At 40.5% G+C, this 26,977-nt stretch overlaps 1 protein-coding gene across 1 annotated transcript in view; it reads left to right on the plus strand.

The window, feature by feature from the left end:
• Colec12 (collectin sub-family member 12) overlaps positions 1 to 26,977 on the plus strand; it is a 181,230-nt gene that overhangs the window by 135,784 nt on the left and 18,469 nt on the right. Inside the window, 4 exon segments of the mRNA NM_001025721.1 lie at positions 11,106 to 11,228; positions 17,460 to 17,558; positions 19,646 to 20,692; positions 26,234 to 26,722. Coding sequence (NP_001020892.1) covers positions 11,106 to 11,228; positions 17,460 to 17,558; positions 19,646 to 20,692; positions 26,234 to 26,722 — 1,758 coding nt within the window.

Below are 26,977 nucleotides of genomic sequence, written 5' to 3' on the forward strand. Positions count from 1 at the left end.
GTAGGGAAGAGCATGTTATTGGATTGGTTTTGGGTTTTTTAGTTTTGGTTTTGGTTGTTTTGTTTTGTTTTGTTTGGACTTCTCAAAAAGATTGGAAAAACACACTGAATTGGAGCCTGGACCATAACACTTGGGTTCTCTTTATGGAGAACCACAGCCAAAAGGAATTCTCTTACTGATAAATTCCTCTGGCCCTCCGTACTGGCATTCTTGAGGCATGTCAGTTATTCCCACAACCAGCTAACCACCCCCTGGTTGGTTGCCCCATCCCATCCCATTCTTACTTGAAATGTGTTATTGGAAACAAGGACAACAGAGAGAACTTTTGAGTATAGACACTGGAGACCAAATTGACAGTTTTTTTTTCTTAACTTCAGTAGGCTATTCAACTTCACTAGGCTGACAGACTGATTGTGGCTTCATGGGGCCCCCAAAAGTTTCTGAGTAATAAAGACTTGAACACTGCAAGATGCATTGGAACCATGAGTCAAAAAAGTGCTGGAGTGGAGGGTATTTCTAGCCAGTGGGAAAGCATAGACCCTAAAAGGCCCTTTCTGCCTGTAGCCAGCTGCATTACAAATGTGCTGTTTGAGGCAGGCTAGATCTCTTGGTGGTAAGGGACAATGTTGCTTCACTTTGAACTGAAACCTCTGAAGCACAGCATTCTGCAGATTGGTCCCGCTGCTCTTTCTCCACTTCCCCCAGCCCCCATGGGAACAAAGTCCCTAGTCTCTGGAAAGTAATGCTAAGTAAACAAACACTACAAAGGATGGTAACTGGGACATCTCTCTCAAATGCTTGGGTTTTTGTGACTATCTCAGTTCAAGGAAGAAGAGGCCCCAGCTCCAGGACCTTCGTAGAAGGTATCCATATGTTTAGCCAGATGTCAGCCCAGGGGAGGGCAGAGAAGGAAAGATAAAACAAAGTTCTTATTAAAAATAAGTCTCCTGAGGGAGAAGAAAACAAGCCAGAGAAAGTGTGTCAAGTAGAAAGGGAGGCCAGGCAGTGCCATCTGATACTGATCAATGCTGATGGTCAGCAGTGAGAAATGCACAGTGCCAGGAAATGCCCCTGTTCTTTGGAATGTAGGCCTGTGGCATGCTGTCTGGGAGCAGGCCTTCATGCATCCCACATGTAAAGACACCCTGTTAACCCAGTGCTATCACACAGAGGACAAGAAGGACAGATATATGTGATATAGTCAGGGTACTTGTCCTCTAGTCTCAGTTCCCTCCCTAGGCCTCGTTTTTCCATCAGTAACATGGTGACACTTGACTAGGTGACCTCTGCACTACCCTGAAGCTCCCAGACTCTGTTGTTTATCATAACCTCTCTAACCAAATCTTCCAAGAGCCTTCTTGTAGAGAATAAGAAGTCACCCTGAAGCCTCAAAACCCAAGAGAATCACACCCTCCAAAGCCTCAGCAGCATCTAATCTTTCTACAGGAGACTGGCCCAACATCTGCTTGTCTATTCTCCTATCTTGCATTTGCCACCAAAACCAATGTGTTCTCTCTGAACATGGAATGTGTCATGTTTGCAGGTCTACTTAAAATTCTTTCTCTCCAAGTTTTAATAGTGCTTTCACATCCTCTGAATATAAGAGGCTTGGTTTTTAATTAAATTTTATGTCTTTATTTATGCGCATGTGTATGCTCATGCTTGTGTACAAGTGGAGGTCAGAGGACAACTTGTGGGAGTCACAGTTGGCTCTCTCCTACCATGTGGCCCATGGGGATCAAAGTCAGGCCCATCTTCAGTTGGATTTAACTGCTGAGCCATCTTGATATCCCAGCTTTATCTTTTTTTTTTTTTCTTTTTTTTCTTTTTTCTTTTTTTCGGAGCTGGGGAACGAACCCAGGGCCTTGTGCTCGCTAAACAAGCGCTCTACCGCTGAGCTAAACCCCCAACCCCAATCCCAGTTTTATCTTAAGCCACTAGATTACAGACACTTTTAGCTGGGAGTTTATGTGTGTTTGGGTTCATTTCCTTGTTCATCTTTTAATTAAGGGTGAGGCATTTAAAGTTGTTTTTGTCTTTTCCTTCTTGACAAAGGTCATGAGGACAGCAATATTTTTAACAGGGTGTGAGGCTGGGTTCCAGTGGGAATGGAAAAGAGAGTTTCCACTGGGGGTAAAGATCTCACACTAGGACAGTGGCAGTGGTAATGGAGAGGATGAACAGAGCAGAGATCATGGTGTAGTACAGAGATGGAGACTGACTCATGTCGGAACCCTGGCTGTGGTGTGTGTAAGGTAGCACCTAAGCTCTCTCCACTACACTTCCCTGCACCTTGTTCTATGGATTCCAGATGCTCCCCATAAAAACTCAGCCCAGAACTTGGTATTGTGTTGGAATCCATCAAACACCAGGAAAGTAGGTGATAATGATGGTGATGAAAATGCCCTATAGGAATACAGTGGGGACTTGTCAATTGAAAAATAAGTTGAAGAGACACATACATGATATTTTTTAGTTTAGCAACCTGTATGTACAGTTTGGATAATAATGCATAGGTTGGCTGGAAGTTGGAGGTGTGTTTTGCAGATGTAGTCACCAGGGCAACAAAGGACAAGAGACAGCACTGAGACACAGAAGTGGGTATTAAATAAGTAAGCTAGACACTGGGAACATGACTCTGTGAATAAGAGTGCTTGTTCTGGTTGGGGATTTAGCTCAGCGGTAGAGCGCTTGCCTAGCAAGCGCAAGGCCCTGGGTTCGGCCCCCAGCTCCGAAAAAAAGAGAAAAGAAAAAAAAAAAAGAGTTCTTGTTCTGCAGGAATGAGGACTCAAGTTTGAAGCCCTAGCACCCATGTAAGCTGGACATGGTTGTATGCCATGAAAACCTAGTAAGCCTTAATGCTTACTAGCCAGCCAGCCTGACTAAATGGTGAGTTTTGGTTTAGTGAAAGACTGTGTCTCTAGGCAATACCATTTCCCACCCAATGGCAAATTAATGAGAAAAAACTGATTTATTGTACATGTGTTTGATGAAGGAATTGATTTTACAGCTTTATCCTAAAAGTCATCAACGAATCAATAGCTCATGATCAGCTTCTGAATCAAAGTCCTCATCTCTTAGATTGTGGTTCTCGGGTGACATCACCTACACCTTGCTAAATGTGGTTCCTCTCCCAGCTTTACTGGATTGGATTCTGCACTTTAAAAATATGATATGTGAAGCCCTTTTAATTTTGAGAAATTGATCTCCTGGGATGTCAGACATTCACATTCTCAGATGCCTTTCTCAGACCCTCTTAGTTAGAAAGCCTGTGGTAATGAAACCTTCAAATAATTCTGGTGCCTGCCAAAGCTTGAGAACCCTGAATAAGACAGGAAAACGATGGATAGGGCTCCCTCTTGCCTGTGGCACAGAACACTGAAGGTGTTTCTGTTCAGAGCCATTGTTCAGCCATTGTTACCACACACATTGTGCTTATCCTCATATTGCAGTAAACACAGCTGAAGAGCTCGTCACTGGAGAGATATAAATGGACAAACCTAAAGAGAGGCTTTGATGACAGCTTTGTGATGGCCATCAGAAGTTATGAACATAGTTCTAGATTAGTACTACATGTTCTGTCCCTCCTGTGAAATGCTGTGAGTGCAACAGGCAGGGAAACAGCTTAAACAATTGAGGACTGTCCCTATGCCACGACCCTTGGTGCAATGTGAGCTTCACATTAAAATACCCACAGCCTTTGTCTTCTGCATTTCTAATCAGAAATGTGGAAATATAGCTCTTCCTGGGTTAGATTCTAGATTCTCTTACATCATGAGTGCTGATTTGTCCATGTAAAATGTTTTTCCCCCAGAGTTGAACTATAATCAATTAAAATGTATCTCATAGGTACTCCAACATGTAACAAGGACACATGCTCCACTATGTTCATAGCAGCCTTGTTTATGATAGCAAGAAGCTGGAAAGAACCCAGATGTCCCTCAACAGAGGAATGGATACAGAAAATGTGTATATCTACACAATGATCGTACTTTGGTCATCCTTCTTCTTGAGCCTCATGTGGTCTGTGGATTGTATCTTGGGTAATCAGAGATTTGGGGCTAATATCCACTTTTCAATGAGTTTTTCTGTGATTGAGTTACCTCACTCAAGATGATATTTTCTAGTTCATTCCATTTGCCTATGAATTTCATGAAGTCATTGTTTTTCATAGCTGAGTAGTACTCCATTGTGTAGATGTACCATATTTTCTGTATCCATTCCTCTGTTGAAGGGCATCTGGGTTCTTTCCAGCTTCTGGCTATTATAAATAAGGCTGCTATAAACATAGTGGGACATGTGTCTTTGTTGTATGTTGGAGTATCATTTGTGTATATCCCTCGGAGTAGTATAGATGGGTCCTTAGGTAGTACAATGTCCAACTTTCTGAGGAATATCCAGACTTGATTTCCAGAGTAGTTGTACCAGTTTGCAATCCCACCAACAATGGAGGAGTGTTCCTCTTTCTTCACATCCTCACCAGCATTTGTTGTCACCTGAGTTTTTGATCTTAACCATTCTGATGGGTCTGAGGGGGAAATCTTAGGGTTATTTTAGTATGCATTTCTCTAATGACTAAGGATGTTGAACATTTCTTTAGGTGCTTCGCGGCCATTCAATATTCCTCAGCTGAGAATTCTTTGTTTATCTCTGTACCCCATTTTTTAATATGGTTCTTTGACTCTCTGGAGTTGAACTTCTTGTGTTCTATGTATATATTGGATACTGGCCCTCTATCAGATAGAGGATTGGAAAGATCTTTTCCTGATCTGTTGGTTGCTGTTTTATCCTAATGACAGTGTCCTTTGCCTTACAGAGGCTTTGCAATTTTCTCAAAGCTCATTTGTCGATTCTTGATCTTAGAGCATAAACCATTGGTGTTTTGTTCAGGAAATTTTCCCCAGTGCCTATGTGTTCAAGACTCTTCCCCACTCTTTCTTCTATTAGTTTGAGTGTATCTGGTTTTATTTGGAGGTCCTAGATTCACTTGGACTTAAGCTTTGTACAGGGTGATAAGAATGGATCGATTTGCATTCTTCTACATGCTGGCCTCCAGTTGAACCAGCACCATTTGTTGAAAATGCTGTCCTTTTTCCATTGGGATGGTTTTAGCTCCTTTGTCAAAGATCAAGTGACCACAGGTGTGTGGGTTCCTTTCTGGGTCTTCAATTCTATTCCATTGATCTACCTGCCTGTCTCTGTAACAATACCATATAGTTTTTATCACAATGGCTTCATAATACTGCTTAGGGTCAGGGATGGTGATTCCCCCAGAAGTTCTTTCATTGTTGAGTATAGTTTTCGCTATCCTGAGTTTTTTTGTTATTCCAAATGAATTTGCAAATTGCTCTTTCTATCTCTATAAAGAATTTAGTAGGAATTTTAATAGGGATTGCATTGAATCTATAGATTGCTTTTGGCAAAATGGCCATTTTTACTATATTAATCCTGCCAATCCATGAGCATGAAAGGTCTTTCCATCTTCTGAGATCTTCAATTTCTTTCTTCAGAGACTTGAAGTTCTTGTCATACAGATCTTTCACTTCCTTAGTTAAAGTCACACTGAGGTATTTTATATTATTTGGCACTATTGTGAAGGGTGTCATTCCCTGATTTCTCTCTGCCCTATTTATCCTTTGAATAGAGGAAGACTACTGATTTGTTTGAGTTAATTTTATATCCAGTTACTTTGCTGAAGTTGTTTATCAGGCTAAGTAGTTCTCTGGTGTGATTTTTGGGGTCACTTAAGTTTATTATCATATCCTCTGCAAATAGTGATATTTTGATTTTTTCCTTTCCAATTTATATCCCTTTGACCTCCTTTTGTTGTCTGATTGCTCTAACTAGAACTTTGAGTACTATATTGAATAAATAGAGAGAGTGGGCAACCTTGTCTAGACCCTGATTTTAGTGGGACTGTTACAAGTTTCTCTCCATTTAGTTTGATGTTGGCTACTGGTTTGCTGTAAATTGTTTTTACTATGTTTAGGTATGGGCTTGGAATTCCTGACCTGTCCATGACATTTATCATGAAGGGGTGTTGAATTTTGTTAAATGATTTCTCAGCATCTAATGAGATAAGCATGTGGGTTTTTTTTTCTTTGAGTTTGTTTATATAGTGGATTACATTGATGGATTTCCATATGCTGAACCATCCCTGCATCTCTGGGATGAAGCCTACTTGATCATGATGGATGATCGTTATGATGTATTCTTGGATTTGCTTTGCGAAAATTTTATTGAGTATATTTGCATCAATAAGGGAAATTGGTCTGAAGTTCTCTTTCTTTGTTGGGTCTTTGTGTGGTTTAGGAATAAGCCTAATTGTGGATTCATAGAAGGAATTAGGTAGTGCTCCTTCTGTTTCTATTTTGTGGAATAATTTGGACAGTATTGGTATGAAGCCTTCTATGAATGTCTGATAGAATTCTGCACTATACCCATCTGATTCTGGGCTTTTTTTTTTTTTTTGGTTAGGAGACTTTTAATAACTGCTTCTGTTTCTTTAGGAGTTATAGGACTATTTAGATGGTTTAACTGATCCTGATTTAACTTCGGAACCTGGTGTCTGTCTAGAAAATTGTCCATTTCATCCAGATTTTCCAGTTTTGTTGAATATAGGGTTTTGTAGTAGGATCTGGTGATTATTTTAATTTCCTCAGATTTTGTTATGTCTCCCTTTTCATTTCTGATCTTGTTAATTTGAATACACTCTCTGTGCCCTCTGGTTAGTCTGGCTAAGGGTTTATCTATCTTGTTGATTTTCTCAAAGAACCAGCTCCTGGTTTTATTGATTCTTTGTATAGTTCTTTTTGTTTCTACTTGGTTGATTTCAGCTCTGAGTTTGATTATTTTCTGCCCTTTACTCCTCTTTTGTGTATTTGCTTCTTTTTGTTCTAGAGCTTTCAGACATGCTGTTAAGCTTTTAGTGTATGCTCTCTCCAATTTCTTTTCGGAGGCACTCAGAGCTATAAGTTTTCCTCTTACCACTCTTTGCTTTCATTGTGTCCCACAAGTTTGGGTATGTTGTGCCTTCATTGTCATTAAATTCTAAAAAAGTCTTTAATTTCTTTCTTTATTTCTTCCTTGACCAAGTTATCATTGCTTTCTGTCATTTTTGTTGTTATTGAAGACCAGCCTTAGTCCGTGTGATCTGATAGGATGCATAGGATTATTTCAACCTTCTTGTATCTGTAGAGGCCTGTTTTGTGACCAATTATATGGTCAGTTTTGGAGAAGGTACCATGAGGTACTGAGAAGAAGGTATATTCTTTTGTTTTAGGATGAAATTTTCTATAAATATCTGTTAAGTCCATTTGGTTCATAACTTCTGTTAGTTTCTCTATGTCTCTGTTTAGTTTCTATTTCCATGATCTGTCCATGGATAAGAGTAGGGTGTTCAATGTGGCCCATACATATACAGCCATCCAATTAGACAAGATGGATGAAGCAAAGAAGTGCAGACCAACAGGAGCCGGATGTAGATCGCTCCCAAGAGACACAGCCAGAATACAGCAAATACAGAGGCGAATGCCAGCAGCAAACCACTGAACTGGGAATAGGACCCCCATTGAAGGAATCAGAGAAAGAACTGGAAGAGCTTGAAGGGGCTCGAGACCCCATATGTACAACAATGCCAAGCAACCAGAGCTTCCAGGGACTAAGCCACTACCTAAAGACTATACATGGACTGACCCTGGACTCTGACCTCATAGGTAGCAATGAATATCCTAGTAAGAGCACCAGTGGAAGGGGAAGCCCTGGGTCCTGCTAAGACTGAACCCCCAGTGAACTAGATTGTTGGGGGGAGGGTGGCAATGGGGGGAGGGTGGGGAGGGGAACACCCATAAAGAAGGGGAGGGGGAGGGATTAGGGGGATGTTTGCCCGGAAACCGGGAAAGGGAATAACACTCGAAATGTATATAAGAAATACTCAAGTTAATTAAAAAAAAAAAAAGAAAGAAAGAAAGAAAGAAATACAAAAAAAAAAGAAAGAAAGAAAAAAAAAGAGCAGGATGTTCAAATCTCCCACTATTATTGTATGAGGTGCAATGTGTGCTTTGCACTTTAGAAAGGTTACTTTTATGATTGTAGGTGCCCTTGTATTTGGAGCACAGATCTTTAGGATTGAGAGTTCATCTTGGTGGGTTTTTCCTTTGATGAATATGAAGTGTCCTTCCTTATCTTTTTGATAACTTTTTTATTTAAAGCCGATTTTTATTTGACATTGGAATAGCTACTCCAGTTTGTTTCTTGGGACCATTTGCTTGGAAAATTATTTTCCTCTGAGATAGTGTCTGCCTTTGTCACTGAAGTGTGTGTCCTGTATGCAGCAAATGCTGGGTCCTCTTTATCTAGTCTGTTAGTCTATGCCTTTTTTTTTTTTTTTTGGTTCTTTTTTTTTTTTTTTTCCCGGAGCTGGGGACCGAACCCAGGGCCTTGCGCTTACTAGGCAAGTGCTCTACCACTGAGCTAAGTCCCCAACCCCAGTCTATGCCTTTTTTATTGGGGAATTGAGTCCATCGATGTTAAGAGATATTAAGGAATAGTGATTGTTGCTTCCTGTTATTTTTGTTATTAGAGGTGGAATTGTGTTTTTGTGTCTCTCGTCTTTTGGTTTTGTTGCAGGAGATTACTTTCTTCCCTTTTCTAAGGTGTGGTTTCCCTCCTTGTGTTGGAGTTTCCATCTATTATCCTTTGTAGGGCTGAATTTGTAGAAAGATATTGTGTAAATTTGGTCTTGTCATGAATATCTTGGTTTCTCCATCTATGTTAATTGAGAGTTTTGCTGGATATAATAGCCTAGGCAGGCATTTGTGTTCTCTTAGGGTCTGTATGACATCTGCCTAGGATCTTCTGACTTTCACAGTCTCTGTTGAGAAGTGTGATGTAATTCTGATAGGTATGCCTTTATATGTCACTTGACCTTTTTCCCTTACTGCTTTTCTTTCTTTGTTTTTTGCATTTGGTGTTAACTATTATGTGACGAGAGGAATTTCTTTTCTGGTCCAATCTATTTGGAGTTCTGTAGGCTTCTTGTATATTTATGGGCATCTCTTTCTTTAAGTTAGGGAAGTTTTCTTCTTTAATTTTTTGAGGATATTTATTGGCCCTTTAAGTCGCTTTCTTCTATATCTATTATCCTTAGGTTTGATCATCTCATTGTGTCCTGGATTTCCTGGATGTTTCGGGTTAGGCGTTTTTTGCATTTTGCATTATCTTTGACAGTTGTGTCAATGTTTTCTGAAATTTCATTTTCATAAAAATGTTTCCATTTTTCCTATAGTGGCTATTCAGAATACTGTGGTAACTCTACTGAGACTTTCTGCCTGTTTTGTATACCTGTGATGCAGAAAATATTTTTATATTGAACATTTAGTGATAAAACCATGTTTTTCCCTATAGATTCTAGTATTACATTCTACATTATAGATTCTAGTATTACATATATAGTATTCTATATATTACAATCAATGGCAAAAAACAGAAGTTTTTGTAGGGCATGGTAAAAAGGACTACTTTGTAGAATGCTTGCTCGTTTCTAGGGTATAAATATTCCCTTTCATTCTGATATTATATTATGTCACTGTCAGTTTTTAACAGCCAAGATTTAACTTCTGCAAAATAAAAAGAATAATTTAACACACTTCCACAATAAGCATTAAGGCCTGAATCTGTTGTTTGAAATAATGTAGAAACAAGAAGACATGGTTGTTTTAAGTATTTTTGTACAACAGAAATGAGCCAGCTAAGTGGCTCAGCAAGTAAAGGCACTCAGTGCCTAGCCTGGTTACCTAAGTGCGGTCCCCAGGACCCACATGGCACACAGACAAAACCATATCCTACAGACCTCCATACACACAAAGTACCATATGCATGACCATGCACAGACGAATAAATAAATAATATGTAATTGTAAAAATGGTTGATTATCTGTCATCAGAGAGGCTTCCTCCTACAGCTGGTGTGATAAGATGCAGAGACCCATACCCAAACATTAGGGGAGCGTCAGGAATCCTGCAGAAGTCGGGGAGGAAGGATTGTAGGAGCCAGAGGAGTCAAGTACACCAACAGCAAGAGAACACAGCCCACAGAATCAACTTAGCATAGGTCATAGGAGCTCACAAAAACTGAAGGGACAATCATGGAGCTGTGTAGGTCTACATTAGGTCCTCTGCACACATGTTGTGGTTGTTTAGTGTAAGGTGTTTATGGGACTCCTAACAGTAAGAGTGGGAATATCTCTGACTCTTGCTAGCTCTTGGGACCCTTTTTCTCCTACTAGATTGATTCATCCAGCTTTAATATGAGGATTTGTGCCTAGTTTTACTGCATCTTGTTTTACCATGTTTGGTTGCTATCCCTAGGAAGCCTGCTCTTTTCTGAAGGGAAATAAAGGAAGGCAAGAAGAGGGGAGATGGGAGGAGTGAATTGGGAGGAGTAGAGAGAGGAGAGCTTGTGTTTGGGATGTACGGTATGAAAGAAGAGTAAGGAAAAAAGAAAAAAATGCTTGATTATCACAGTGTACTGTGTCGAAGTTGTAACTATGATAACATGATGTAATATTGATGAGCTGAGGTGCTATAGTGGTGCTTTTAATTTCAAAATATTTTCAGGGTATAGGAAGGCATATGGTAAAACTCTTGTTACTTACGGCATTTAAATCCAAATTATTGTCATTGCTAGTGTTAATTTTCAACCTGGAATCATCCAGGAGACAAGCTTCCAGGAACATCTTATAATCACTTAACCTCCAGGCATGCCTGTGAGAGTCTCTACTGATTAAGTTCACTGAAATGGGAAGACCCATCCCCAAAGCAGATGATGGTTGCCTAGGTAGGGATCCTGGAGTGTAAACAGAAAAAAATGAGCTGAGTGTGAGCATCTGTGTCTGACTGGAACCAGCTGCTTCTGTAACTTGGTACCGTGATGGAGGCATCCTGAGCTGCAAGCCACACTAAACCTTTCCTTACTTACCTCTCTTTTTTTGTCAGGGTATGCTCTACCACTATCAAGAAGAACAGTTAAGATAATGCTTTAGCAAAGATACTGTTTGAAATGATGTTTTTTTATTTAATAGTATTAAATTCTGACTTTTCTTACAGGTATTCAGGAGGGGACACAATGTACCAAATGTAAAAATAACTGGGCACTGAAGTTTTCGATTATATTATTATATGTTTTGTGTGCCTTACTGACCATCACAGTAGCCATTTTGGGATATAAAGGTAAGCACTTTTTTGACTCCAAATAGCAAGGGGATGTGAAATTTAAACACAGAAAAGTCATCTTTGGAAGTATGCTGTACAGTTGACCCTGATATCTATAGAGAATTAGTTTTAAGTCTCTTGGCCCCTCCAAGGACCTCAGAATATTTGGATGCTGTCATTCCTTAATGCAGGTCTTATACATGTAACCTATATACATCCTCCCACATATTATAAGTCACTTCTAGATGACTTACAATATAATGTAATTATAATATAAGAATTATATTTGATTATATTTAAATGCCATAATAATAATTATAATATAATATAAGGAAATGCTATGTAGACAGTTGCTATACTACATTATTTAGAAAATAATGCCAAAAATAATGGGTGTTTGACACCCATTCAATGCAAATACATTTATTTGTGATATTCTTTTTTATTTTGTTTTTTATTTTACTATTATATTTTTGTGACTCTTTTCTGTTTGTTTGTCTGTTTGTTTCTTTCTTTTATTATTATTATTCACTTTACATCCCAATTGCTGTCCTCCTTCCTGGTCCCCCTCCCATAACCACTCTCCCATCCCCTCTCTCCTCCTCTGAGAAAGTGGAGACCCTTTGGGTATCCCCTGAGCCTGGCACATCAAGTTTCTGCAGGGCTAGGTATTCCTTCTATTATATAATATAAAATTCATGAACAAACTCCATCTTTGTGTCCTGAGATCTTAGCTGTGGATGGGACAGTTTTGATTCACTTCATAATCATGACAGCCCTTTATGTAGTCAAAATATTTTCCTTCTTTGTTGCTTTCTCCCACTTTTTCCCAGCCATTCCCTCATCCTCTATTTGTTTTTTGTCTTGATCTGTCTCTAAAAGGTTCTGAGGAAACCTACAGTCATCACTGAGAAATACACTCCTGACAGAAGAAAGTACTCAGGCTCTCCACCCACCCAGGGATTGACCCGTATGCTTTTTTCTACAGCATGTTCTGTCACTTTTGTTTATGAACATCCATTAAAAACACTGCCCTATAGAGATTAAACTTAACAGGCAGCAGCATCACTTCCATTTGCTTAATAAAATGGCAGGCCTACCATGTCTGATTAAGGTTGAGGTGATTTTATTCCAAAGCTTCCAGACTTGCTGCCTTCTCACCCTACCTCCCCACCATATTGGAATAGCTGTACCATATTCATGTGCTGGATCACTGACCTGTGGACTCTGTTCTGTATTGTACCTAAATGGCTTCTCCTTACCTCTCATGTCTCTGATACATGTCTCACTAGAAGGCCCTGAGTGGAGCCTCCTATTTGTTTCCCTGGTGAGCTTCTTCACTTTAGGCCCTGTTAAAGCATATCATCATGGATAGTGTGTCTGGCTTGTTTGGTTTAACACCAAAACTACAGGATTTTACAAGCACTGTCTTTTATTTATGAAATTTCCAAATAGTACATACAACTCAGGGTTTATTTATTAGGAAAGTTAGCCACATGAGTGGGTCGATAGATGAATGGATGAACAGACAGAAGATTGGAGCTGGTTTCTATGGAGATAAAGAACAGATACCTAGGCATCTCTGAGACAATCTATATAGGGGATGGCTGTTCTTCAAAGCACTACCCAGACACCAAACATTCTGGAGATCAGCTTGGCCTGCTGTGTAGGTGTAATCTTACCAGAGTGAAGGGAGAAGAAATGTAGGGAGCAGATGACATCTTGACACCCTTTCCCTCTATTCCTCTGGCTTCTGCTGATAAAAAAAAGAGAAGATAATGTAATATATGCTTGTAGTCACCAACACTAGCCTTAGTTAACTCAAAGTTGACATTCTCCAGATGCACTTTCCCTTTATGTACTGTGATGCCTTTTCTTGCTGATAAGACTCTGGTGACCCCAGTGTTGTAGGAGGCAGAAAGATAAGCCCCAATCCTCCCTTCACAGACCCCCACTTTGATGGCTGGAAAAGCCTTCTCCATTAAATGAAAGAAGAAAAATATGCAGTAAAAGTCATCCAAGAAGGTGTCTCTCTGAAGAGGATGAAAGGAAACAAAACTCCCTTAATCAAGCTTGGCAAAGGCTGTTTCTGCAGTTTCCCTCAAAACCATTCTTTGCTCCTCCTTTCATGTGACTTTCATAGCTATATGTCAGGGTCTAATGAAGTTTCATCTAGAGAATTTGTCAAGCAAGCTAGAGGGTCTCTTAGTCACTCAGATGTGGTCTGTACATCGGGTGTGACCAGGAGCCTCGGAAGTTTTGGAAACATGGTTTTAGACAGTTGCAATTTGATCCATCCTCCACCCTAGACTCATTAGTCAGTGAGCCTACATGAAGGGCATCATGTTGTCACACTCCTCCAGAACAGTTCTCAACATATAGAACATGTAGTTCCTAACATAATAGAATTTTTCTATTTCATTACCCTGCCCAGTAGGCCCTTCTTAAGATTCTTAGAACAAGGAAAGGCACAAATCTCCATCAGCATGTTTCCATTGCCTCAGAGTTCCTGACCATTGTCTGTCTGACACCTCACTGCTAAACTTTACTGGCATAGTGAGGGCAAGAGGGAGGCACAGACACATCAAAGATGCCAGAGGGCCCTTGAGAACTTGGGATGATGCCCTCCACACTCTGTTTCTCAGTAACGAATCCTGAGATAGTATTAATGGTAGAAATGTCTTTGATGAGTTCCAAGGTTATGTAACTTCTGATACTAGAATTCCTAGGAACTGTTGAAAGAGAGCCTTTCTCTCCCTGCACCTTGATTTGTAGTATGGCATAAGCATTTTGAAGGAGCGTGTGGAAGTTCTGCTCTGATCTTGTTCCCAGACTCAAGGAGGAGCCATGTCTTATCTCTCTATCTTTAATACTTAGCACCATGCCAGATGCGTAGTAAACATCTCTTGATAACTTTAAAGAAAACAGAATGAAACCATGATTGCTTCCCCCTCTAGGGATTCTCCTATATTAAGGGAAATCAGATTTAGGAAAGAAATATTAAAGAAAAATCTGTGTAGAGTCGAAGAAGATGTGGATTTTAGAGGTTCATCTCCTAGCCTGATGTCTATTTTCGACTCTTATGAGTGTGTGATTCTGGGGTGTTCTTGACTCTCTGAAGCTCAGTTTTCCTCTGTAAAACAGGAGTAGTAGGAGCAAACTGCAGGCATGGTACAGCACACATAGTGCAAACTAGGGATGCCACTTGCTATCTCATATCATAAAAGCAAAGAGGCTACTGTTACCATCATTCCAAGATTCAGTTGGTGTGTTCCAGACTCGAAAGAGACAAAACTTAATGCCATGGGATAGACCTTAAGAAAGGAGTGTAAAGAAAACGGGTAAGGAGGAGGTTAGTGTCCAGGCCGAGGGGCAGCAGCAAGTGTAAAGGAATTCCCATGCAGCTGTTAGGGGAATATGCAGTGAGAATGTAAAGAGGACATTCCTGGACTTCAGGAATACTAACTGAAATGCCACTGATGTTTTCCACACCAGAAAACAGTTTTCAATTGAGGGGCCCCATGGACAGCCAGAATACTGGTACCTCTTCTGTGCTGCCTCTTTGTTTTTGTTATCAGAATATGATCTAGAAACACGTCTTTATAGAATTAGAATTTCTAGAATGAGACAAGACCCACATTATGCACTTGCACCCTGCCAGCATCACAGCCCTACAGTTACAGCTTTATATCGGGGAGGGGGGGACTATTTTTAAACACACACACACACACACACACACACACACACACACACACACACGGCTGCTTTATTAACACTTATAAGCAGGACACATCATTTCCTTTCCTCACGGAAAGTAAAATTAACAGTTTCTTTGTTCTTCGTTTTTGTAAGGAGTATTATTCCCTTGAATTATCTGTCCACAACAGTTATGTGCTTTTATAAACTAAAATGGAAGAAAAATTAGAGAGGGTGGAAAGCGACTTACTGTCAGCATATTTTAGATTTCTTTGGCTTCCAGGAAAGAGGCGGCTCTTGAAATTCTGTGTGTGGTTTGAGGACAGAATGAGGCATGTGTTTTTATCTGAGGGTCAAAACTGAGTTTAAGCTTGTAAACATTTTATTTTATTTAGCTTTGATAAATGCATAAAATTATTTTGTTCTACAAAATTTCCAAGGATTCAGGAACCTGTGTGCCTATCACACAGCCCCAAGATCCAAGTTGAAACTGGACCTCTGTGTCCATGTAGTAATTTTTTGTCTTAAAATATGAGTATATAGATGGGGATGGGAGGATATGTACATGTGTGTGTGATGCCAATGGAGACCAGAAGAGGGCGTCAGATGCCTGGATGTGGAGTTAGAAGCAGTTGTGAGCCACTTAATATGGGTGCTGAGATCTGAATTCTGGTCCTCTGCAGGAGCAGTATTCAATCCTCACCGCTGACCTCCAGCTCCTGTGTGGCAATTTTAGAAACAATAATAATAATTCAACAAAGTGTCATACCAAGTCAATGCTGAAGCCTCCCTGGTTAGTTGATTTATATGTTGACCTCTATAACCTATAGCTCAGTTAGGTTTCCTATACCTCAACATCTCTCACTTTTTAAAGTAAGTGGCATAATAACTGTATATTTTAAGTACTGCACAATGAGCTAAGAGCTAGAGATTTCTCATCTTTCCCTACGTTTTCAACTCATAATAGTGTGAGGCAGGACATACTCAATAAAAACCGTGGTTTGAATTTTGTTTTTGTTTTCCCCTGTTAGTGATGTGTATTACGTTCCTCCATGACTTAAATCAATTAAAAAAAAAACAAAAACAAAAACAGGAATGAGGTCTGTAAGCTGCAAAGACCACATGGAAAAGCTCAGATGTGGAAGAGCCTTTAGAGCACTTCATGGGTTTCACTGCAGCCAGACTAAACACTTGATGGAAGACAGCATGACCTTCTACAGGGTCTGCTTCACGAGAGGAACCAGGAGAATCTCCCCATATGGATGGATAAAACACACAGTAGATAGTAAATCCTGGGCCATTGAGCTTACAAGTACTATACAAAGCATCCATGATTCTAAAAATTCTTCTTATAAAATCATTATTCAAAAGAACCTTGTTGATAACAAAGACTCTACTCACCTGAGAGTCTGCACATGGCTCTGCTGCTACAGCTGAGGCAGGAAGTAATTGCATTGCTTACTCGGGACACTTTTGATTGAAAGTTGGCTTATCAAACATAATTCCACCATAAGTTAAGGATCTCTAAACAATCTTAGTAAACAAGCCATGACAGTAGGTTCTGGAATAAGGAACAGGGTCCTATTATAGGGAATTCTGCAAGGTGCAACTTAGTTGGTGATCCATCTGGGCAACTTACATCACACACACACACACACACACACACACACACACACACGGATGCATAACAGGCAGGCCACTGTTGGATGCCAATCTGCTGGAAGATAGGTGTCATGGAAGTCACTCCTAGAGAAAGAGCCTATTAATAGTTTAGAAACAAACATGAATTAATCATTTAGAGAACAATTCAGAGGTGACGCCTTGTTTTGCTTCATCACTATCCTGCTATAGAATCAAGAAAAAGAATTTTTAAAAAATGTTTTAAATCATTGAATCATCGTTTAGACATGGGAATTAACAAGTTATAAATTTAATTGTTATTGGTTATTGAAAATAGATTTTAAGGCTAGGGGTACAATTCATAATAGCAAAGAGTGATTGATAGTCTTAACTTCCAGTCCCTTCTCAGACATCTTTGTGTATACATTTGAGCCAAATTATTTGACTGGCCTTCAACTTGCAGATACCCACCCATCTCTGACTTCTAAGTGCTGGGTTGGAAGAATGTGCCACCATAACTAGCTAAGCCAGTTCATTACCAGTAGAGTTCCCCACCTGCAAGGAGTGGTGAGGAGCTGAAAAGTCTAGAACTTTGTGAATGTGACACAGTTGTATGTCTCCACATGGAGGAATTGACAGAGGAGTTGACACATGTCAGGACTCCAGCACATCAAAAGTTAATCCAAACACTTTCTAAAACTTCATCATACTATAAAGTCAAAAGAACAGTTACAGATATGTGATTTTCTGATAAGTGAGTTGTATCACTGGGCTTTTCACCAGTTGTTTTTCTAAAGGAAAGCTTCCTCCATACTTGATCTCAGCTTTGTATTTCAAATATACTTTCTTCTATAATGAAATTATCTCGTCTTGGAACTGAGAAACCAATGTGAGCAGGTAAGTCAACTAATGTTTCCTTTTCCCAAATCTTAGTTGTAGAGAAAATGGACACTGTCACAGATGGCATGGAGACATCTCGCCAGACTTACGACAACAAGCTCATTGCTGTGGAAAGTGATCTGAAGAAATTAGGTAAACTAAAGCAAGAGTGAACCATTGAGTGGAGGGAGTCCCCTGTATGAGTGCTGACACCTTTTCAGAATGGTGATGCACTCAGGGCTTCTGTTGTGTTTTTCAACTTTCCTTGCCTTTTCATTGAAATACTTCCATTTTAAAGAATAAGAATTTCCACCTTAAAATTTTACGAACCATATAAGATCTGCTCCCTACTCTTGACTGAACAGGACCATTAAGTCTTGCCTCTAGAAAGCTGGGATAAACCTATACCCAGCAGAGTTGACTTTTAATATAAAAGATTGTGGCCTGTGTGGTTTCTTTCTTTTCTTTTTAATGATTCGTTTATCTTATTATATGTGCATTGGTGTTTTTGCATGTATGTCTGTGAAAGTGTTTGGATCCTCTGGAATTGGAGTTACAGATAGTTGTGAGCTGCCATGTGGGTGCTGGGAATTGAACCCGAATCTTCTGGAAGAGCAGCTAGTGCTCTTATCTACTGAGCTATGTCTTCAGCCCCTGCCTGTTTGGTTTCTTGATGTTTGTTTTCAATTATTAAAAGAATAAACTTTGGTTCAAATGATGTATAAAGCTTTATGAGTATGATTCTCCTCTTGAAAATTGCTAGAAATTTCTAGCATTCAAATTATTTTTTCTTTTCTCAATCTTTAGTTCCTATTTAGAAACACGTAAATTTTTTATTACAGTAAGTCTGTATGTGACAAATAAGAGTTCATTTGGTGGCGCATGCCTTTAGTCCCAGCACTCAGAGGCAGAGGAAGGCGGATCTCTGAGTTCAAGGCCAGCATGGTCTACAGAGTGAGTTCCGGGACAGTGCTAAGACAGATCTTATAGCTGCAGACTATTTTCCATCTCCATTTTAAAAAATCAAGTCAGTTAAGAACCACTTTATTGTTAAAAATACATTAATTTAGCCAGGTAGTGGTAGTGCAGGTCTTTAATCTTAGCACTGGAGAGGCAGAGGCAAGTGAATCTCTGTTAAGTTTGAGACCAGCCTGGTCTACTGAGCAAGTTTCAGGACAATCAGGGCTACACAGAGAAATCCTCTCTTATAAAAATTATTCTTCACTCCATTGTTTATTCCTTGTGTAATCCTCACATTCCTGAACCAAATGACTTAAAATTACAAAACAACGGATCATTTTATATAGTTTGCTTATAGTAAAAGTCACCAGAAAACTTTTTGTTATTGTCGTTTTAGTGTACAAAGACTCAGGGGCACTGAGAAGTGTTTCTTCCAGGAGTAAATATGAGGAAGAGATCAGGTACACACACACACACACACACACACACACACACACACACACACACACACACACAAGCATATTGAACAAATGAAGTCCTCAGTCTCCACAAGGATGTTTCCTCAAACACCGGAGTGAAAACACAGATGTCTTGGAGTACCAGTTCAAGGCAGGCTGTGGCCTGCTCTCAACTATGAGATTTTAACAGTAGCATTCAAATTATTAAATATCCACTGAGTCAAAGAATTTTGTATTGCAAAATCTTTTAGGATAAACTTGATTCATTTTAATCCCAGGATAGTTCATCATTTTTATTGACAGTAAAAAAAAAAATTGAATTTCGGTAAATTTGGAAGGTTGGTTTCTTGGAAGTACACCCTGCCTGGTATCATAGCATCTGGAAAATCCCCCTTCTGTCTTTGAAAAAAAGTGTCCACCCAAGTTTGTAAGTCCTATGCTGGACACTACAGACCCAATTTTAAATAGATACAGATTCTTAGTAATAAAGCCTAGCCTGCATGTACCACAAACTTTACATCTAAAATACAGTACTCCTAGCAAAGTATATGGGATATTTACTTAAAATTACATTTATTTGTTTAGCTGGTTAAGGAGGTATACACATGCCACTGCATGCATATAGAGGTCAGAGAGCAAATGAGTTATGAGAGTCTGTTCTCTTCATCCACTATGTAGGTTCAGGAATTGAACTCATGTTGTTAGATCTGACAGGAAATGTCTTTATCCACTCAGCCATCTCTCTGGCCCATATCTTGGTGTCTGGCCTTACCTGGGCATCTCTGTACCACCAGTCTAAGTAACAAGCATCTCTTCTTCCAGGGGACCAAACTGGGAAGAAAGCTCTAAGCACCAACTCTGAGCTTTCTACCTTCAGATCAGATATTCTGGATCTCCGTCAGCAACTTCAGGAGATCACAGAAAAAACCAGTAAGAACAAAGATATGCTAGAGAAGTTGCAAGCAAATGGGGACTCATTGGTTGATAGACAAAGTCAACTGAAGGAAACTCTGCAGAATAATTCTTTCCTCATCACCACAGTCAACAAAACTCTCCAGGCATATAATGGCTATGTCACGAATCTGCAACAAGATACTAGTGTGCTCCAGGGCAATCTGCAGAGCCAGATGTATTCTCAGAATGTGGTTATCATGAACCTCAACAACCTGAACCTGACCCAGGTTCAGCAGAGGAACCTTATCACAAATCTGCAGCGATCTGTGGATGACACGAGCCTGGCTATCCAGCAAATTAAGAATGACTTCCAAAATCTGCAACAGGTTTTCCTTCAAGCCAAGAAGGACACCGATTGGCTAAAGGAGAAAGTACAGAGTTTGCAGACATTGGCTGCCAACAACTCTGCCCTGGCCAAAGCCAATAATGACACCCTGGAGGATATGAATAACCAGCTCAGCTCTTTCACAGGTCAGATGGACAACATTACCACTATCTCACAGGCTAACGAGCAGAGCATGAAAGACCTTCAGGACTTACACAAGGATACAGAAAATAGGACAGCTGTCAAGTTCAGCCAACTTGAGGAACGCTTCCAGGTCTTTGAGACAGATATTGTGAACATCATTAACAACATCAGCTACACAGCCCATCACCTGAGGACGCTGACCAGCAATCTGAATGATGTTAGGACCACTTGCACAGACACCTTGACCAGACACACGGATGACCTGACCTCCTTGAATAACACACTAGTCAACATCCGCTTGGATTCTATTTCTCTCAGGATGCAGCAAGACATGATGAGGTCAAGGTTAGACACTGAAGTAGCCAACTTATCAGTGGTTATGGAAGAGATGAAGCTGGTTGACTCCAAGCATGGTCAGCTCATCAAGAACTTTACCATTCTACAGGGTAAGTGTAAAATCTGTATTTGGATTTTTATCTATTGCTTGTATAACAAATTGTTCTAAAATATGACAATTTAAAACAAATATAATTATAAAATAGGTTTACGGATTGGGATTTTAAAACCCATGTGCATGTGTGCATGTGTCTATGTATGTGTGTGCCTATGTCTGTGTATGTCCATGTGTGTCTAGGTGGGTGTTTGTCTGTGTTGCATATGTCCACATGTGTGTATCTGTGTCTGTGTCTGTGTGTGTCTATGACTGTGTACATCGGTGACTGTGTGAGTCGGTGTGTCTGTCTGTGTGTCTGTCTGTGTACATCTGTGTATGTCTGTGTGAGTCTGTGTGTCTGTCTGTGTACATCTGTGTGTGTGTGTGTGTGTCTATGTGTGTGTCTGTGAGGGTGTTTGTGTGTATCCATGTGTGTTTATGTTTGTGTGGTTGCAGTGAAGATGTTAGCTGGGGCTACCATTATCTGAAGGCTTGATAGGTGTGGAACATGGATCTAACATGACTTATTTACATGGCCCTCAGCAGAAACAAGTGAGTTTTCTTAGTGTTGTCACTAAGCTACTGTCACTACTATCTTTGAGGGAAGCTAGCTACCTCAAAATAATTGATCCAAAAGGAAAGAAAAATGTAATTTCACCTCAGTAGGCACACTCTTAGTACTACTGATCACCCATAATCTCAATATTTGGGAGACTCAGGAAGGAGGATTCTTAAATTCAAAGTCAGTCTGTGCTACAAAACAAGACCCTTCTCAAGGAAAAAATAAGTACTCAGATGCTTGTAATCCCGGCAGTAAAAAGCAAAGACAGGAAGATCGGGAATTCAATGTGAGTTCACAGAAGATGGAAACAGAGTGACTGGCATAGAAAATGAGTTTGGCTGTCATCCAGGGTATCTGTGGCTTGGATTTAAATTTAATCCCAACAATAAACTGCCATCATAGGTTTGAAGGTATAAGAACAACTGGATGCTCTGCCCCTCTATCCAAGGCATACAAAGATGGTGAGGTAGATGTTCAACTTTTGGTAGCTCAACCTAAAAGAATTTTAAAGCCTCTGAAGTTGGGGGATAAGAAATCATTCTTAACTTTCAAAAAGGGAATAAAAGGTGGACTTTACATACTGTATTTAGTGGAGGATTTGATTTCAAACCTGAAAAAGTTTAAGAAGGAGTTAGAGAAAGATGTGAGCTTTTAAGGAAGTTACTGTCACAAAAAGTTCACTAGGCATATGACCTCATCTTATTTCCTTACACTGACCAAATTCTTAGAGTAGTCAAACTTGGAAAATCAAAACATGCCTGCATTTCACCAAGACATTGAGCATTGTTGAGCCTGTTAGGAACAATGTAGAAAATAGGTGAATTGTAACACAGTTGAGCAAATACATTGATGGTAGTGGGTTGGTTGGTTGGTTGATTGGTTGATTGGTTGGTTGGTTGGTTGGTTGGTTGGTTGGTTGGTTGGTTGGTTGATTGGTTGGTTTTAAATACATACCTATATAAGGTCAAATCAAACACAGTTTCTGCCAGTCACAGTCTTGATGCAATGCAGTTGGGTCATCTGTTTAAGAACTTCCCATGCTGCCGGTTCCCCAAGGAGTTTTGGGTTCATCAGAAACTGCTCTGGGAAAATGTGTATTTCCATGTTTCTATGTTGCTTCAGACTCTTGACACAACTCATTGTCTTGAACCTAAGGGTCATCATCTCAGGAATACCCTCAATTCTTGGAAGCTATCCAATTCTTGGTCAGGCAACCATATCACAGAATCTCAGTTTCTGCAAAGCCAGCAAAAAGCCTGTCTGTCTAGTTTGCTAAGGTGGAGCCTGAATGGCATGACCTAGTAAGAAAATTATTTTCTGGGGTGGAGAGATGGCTCAGTGGTTAAGAGCACTGACTGCTCTTCTAGAGATCTTGAGTTCAAATCCCAGCAACCACATGGTGGCTCACAACCATCTGTAATAAGATCTGATGCCTTCTGGTGTACCTGAAGACAGCTACAGTATACTTATATATAATAAATAAAAATCTTAAAAAAAAAAGAAAGAAAATTACTTTCAACACCTTTACCATATACTGTTGGTTAGAAGTAAGTCCCAGGTTTCAGACTTAAAAGAAAGTCACGTGGGGTCGGGGATTTAGCTCAGTGGTAGAGCGCTCACCTAGCAAGCACAAGGCCCTGGGTTCGGTCCTCAGCTCCGAAAACAAACAAACAAACAAAAAAAACAAAAACAAAAAAAAGAAAGTCACGCATGCATCACTGGAGGTCACTTTAAGGAGTGTTTGCCACATTAGCTGAATGTTCAACTATAAAAAGCACCTGTGGACATGAAGGACAAATTCAGGTAGCAGTTGGCAGAATCATTTTTAACAGTTTTGTCAGTAGCACAAAACATATAGTAAGTAAAGATGATAGAATCACCCAAAACCTGAGAGCCAGGAATCATAGCAAGATGTTAACCCAATAGAACAGATCTCTGCTTCAGCCTCTCTTCAAAGTTCTCTAAAACCTTGAAAGTCAGACAAAATTTAGGCCATTTCTCTACCTTATGTCACACAGAAGTTTTATTGTTAAACTTGTTTAAAACTGTCTCAAGTAGGATGGAAAGCATTTCTCAAAGTCTACGGTTCATATGACAAAGCCAAAAAGAGACAGTGACGAAAAGTCTAACATCTGAAAATTCAGCATCTTAAGCTTCCCTACATTTCTGACATCTGGGAGCCACACCATGACAGTGCAAATGTGGGGCTACCCAGCATCCTACTTTGGTTCTCTGGGTACATTTTGGGAGCCTGTAACAGCTTTTTGAGCCACATGGAAACCCTGGGAATTCAGAATCTCAGGTTAGAGAAGTACCTACCCAGCCTTGACATTTAATGACATTTCAGTCAGTCTAAAAGCAAATCTTAGTTGCACTTCTGCAATGAACATCCATGTGCCCCCACAAAAATACACACTTGATTCTAAATTCAAGTTGTTGAACACATACACATAATACTTTCCCATTTTATGTGTAGGGGGTAGGAATTTTAACTTATTTATTTGTTCATTCATCTGTGCCTGTGTGTGTGTGTGTGTGTGTGTGTGTGTGTGTGTGTGTGTGTGTGTGTGTGTGTTTTCCCTTGTTTCTGCTGCTGCACCACACTTGACTAGCATGTGAGTGAGTCTTTGGGTGATGTGCCTACCTCTCTGCCACTGACCTCTCTGCATGAAAGCTGTGACTGTAGTGCAAGCTCCTGCAATTGCTTTTTTAGATGAGTTCAGGGGTCGAGCTTGGGTTGTCAGGCTTGTACAACTAGCACCTTTACCCAGTGCGCCATCTCCCCAGCCTCCTCATTTCATTTTACTTTAACTTCAACAGCCATCCAATAAAAGACTACTCAAGTAAGACCAGAAGCCCTGAGATAATTCAGAGGCTAACCAATAACACTAGCATCTTGGGTCCTATAGGAAAACATTCTGTGTTCGATGCTGGCTTTAAAATAGCTTTGGCTCTTTTCATCAATTTCTCTAACAAGAAAAGTAAACATCCAAATTCAGTGAGCAAAGTATATCATGTGAATCCTATTATTATCCCTGGAGCACAGCATCAGCATCTTACTGGAGTCCCTGCTTTTAGGTGGTTTTTGCAAGGTGAAAGCAGCTGTGAGTGACCAGCAATATGATGGACCTGCCAACCGGTTTATGCATAGTTACAGATGGTAAACCTAATTTTACTGTGAAACTGGGTACAGTGGATAAGTGCAATACTCTACCTGAAAAGACTTGGTTTTATACTAACCTAGCTGGGAATCCATTGAAAGTTAGATTTTTATTAAAGACATAAACTTGAACCACACTTCTATGCCTATTCCTTTCCATTGTGTGATTTAGAAACTAGCATATGCTGGTGTTTTGTGCTGACTCTGGAACCCATGTTTAATGCCCTCCTTCAAACAGTGTCTATATGTACACTTGCTGAAGATATTCAGCTATTTCCAGTTGGGGGGTAGGGATCATCTAGACCCAGTCAGAAATAATAAACAGTAAAAAAGCTTCACCCCAAATGACAGAGATGGATTTGGGTCTGAGATGGGAAGCTGTGTGCATTTGGAGCCTGGGGAGGGTTGCAGAAAGAAGTCTAACTGAGCTGAGAAGCAATCCCTGAAAAGCACTGTCCCAGAAGCTTTCAGGGAAACATCAACCCCTAGTGTGAGGAGCTGAGAAACTAATTATTGGCTGAAAGTTTAGAAAGTAAGGATCAAGAATGACTAAAGTGATTGGATTTCCTAACAGATCTTCACTCGGTGGATTTTCCGAGGTCTAATATATACTCTGAGTGAAACACACAATTAAGAAGTTATGATTTTTATGTGCCTGTTTCAGAGACACACCCATCAAAGCTACCTTCCCCACTCTAAGCCTCTAGGGCACCATTTTGCAGTGACACAGGCACCAATTTACTTTAAAGAGATTACATATAGGAGGAGGAGGTTCTTCCCATGTGTCTCTCAATGACATGGATTGGCTAATGCGCTCACTCAGATTAAAGAGAAAACTCAATTAAGACCAATGGACTGGTTCTTAAATGCCATTTAAGAGTCAGGAAAGACAGGTCTCTCCACAGCCATGCCATAGCTGGATTCAGGATCCACCTAACACGTAGGTTGGGAAGAGTTACCTCTTGGAATAAGGTAACAAATACAAGGTAGGTCGCCATTACCTGGAAACCTCTTCCTTCCGATGTTTCCTGGTGCAAACTGTTGACATATTAAGGTGCTGGGCTTTCGACAATGAGGCTTATGCATTTGATAAATGATCCTAAATAAAGCTGCCATATCGTGATGTCTACCTGATCTCAGCAAGCCAGACAAAGACTAAATACATAGAAACAGAAGGGGAACTGCACAGCTTTTCTGTTGGTGACAAACACTGGTATCTGTTTCAGCACGGATCCCATCTGTGAACACTGTTGAGCTTCATCCTAAACACTGTGCATAGGAAGGGTAGGATTATTAAAAAGAAAAATAAACCAACACATCATTGTATTGTTTTGCATAGATTTAAACTGGCTGAAACAACAGAATTTCTTTCCTTATAGTTCTCAAGCCTAGAAGCCCAGGTCTTGACAAGGTTGGTTTCTTCCAAGATCTCTCTCCTTAGATTGCAGATGGTCATCTCCTTCTCATATCTCCATCTGGGTCTCCCTCTGTGTCTAGATCTTTTTGTTTTTATGGGCATGTGGGTGGTACATGTGTATGGTGTATTCGCATGTGTAGAGAGTAATGTGCATAGCCATGCACACACATGGAGGCCAGAGGAAGATATTGGGTAAGCTGCTTTTCAATCTGTCTTAATCCTTGAAGCCAACAATGCATCAAAGATATTAAATACTCTTTAATGCCTATGTTTGTGTGCTGGGTTTGTTTGTTTGTTTGTTTTTATTGTAGGCTATATAAGCAGATACACACTCACAACTGACTTCATATGTATATATGTGTTTACTCAAATATATATGTGTGTATGTGTGTATGTGTGTTTTTTTATGTTTTAGGTCCTCCTGGCCCCAGAGGTCCAAAAGGTGACAGAGGATCTCAGGGACCGCCTGGTCCAACTGGCAACAAGGGACAGAAAGGAGAGAAGGGAGAGCCTGGTCCACCTGGCCCTGCGGGTGAGCGAGGCACAATTGGACCAGTAGGCCCTCCTGGAGAGCGTGGCAGCAAAGGATCCAAAGGCTCACAGGGTCCCAAAGGATCACGTGGGTCCCCAGGAAAGCCTGGCCCTCAAGGGCCTAGTGGAGACCCTGGACCACCAGGTCCACCAGGCAAGGATGGACTCCCTGGCCCTCAGGGCCCTCCTGGCTTCCAGGGACTACAGGGCACTGTGGGTGAACCTGGAGTACCTGGACCTCGGGGGCTACCAGGCTTACCAGGGGTGCCAGGCATGCCTGGGCCCAAGGGACCACCTGGCCCCCCAGGTCCCTCAGGAGCAATGGAGCCGTTGGCTCTGCAGAATGAACCAACCCCAGCATCAGAGGTCAACGGTAAGTCCAAATCATCCTTTTCAGCCAGAAATAAGGCAGTGTGTAGGCTTGGCTAAACCAGACCTCAGGAGTCCCCTAATTACACTTAATATCAGGGACCCTATGTGTTCCTCTGGATGCCTCGGTGCTGTCACTCAGGACCCTGTGTTCCTGCTTAAACATTATCAGGACTCTACTCATTTAGATGAGCCAGGCCCTCAGAAGATACCTATACCCCAAGTACTTATTTCAAGCTATCCTGCACCGGCTGCTCCC

The sequence above is a fragment of the Rattus norvegicus genome, chromosome 18 (genome assembly GCF_021556685.1).
Source record: "Rattus norvegicus strain SHRSP/BbbUtx chromosome 18, alternate assembly SHRSP_T2T, whole genome shotgun sequence".
Taxonomy (NCBI): domain Eukaryota; kingdom Metazoa; phylum Chordata; class Mammalia; order Rodentia; family Muridae; genus Rattus; species Rattus norvegicus.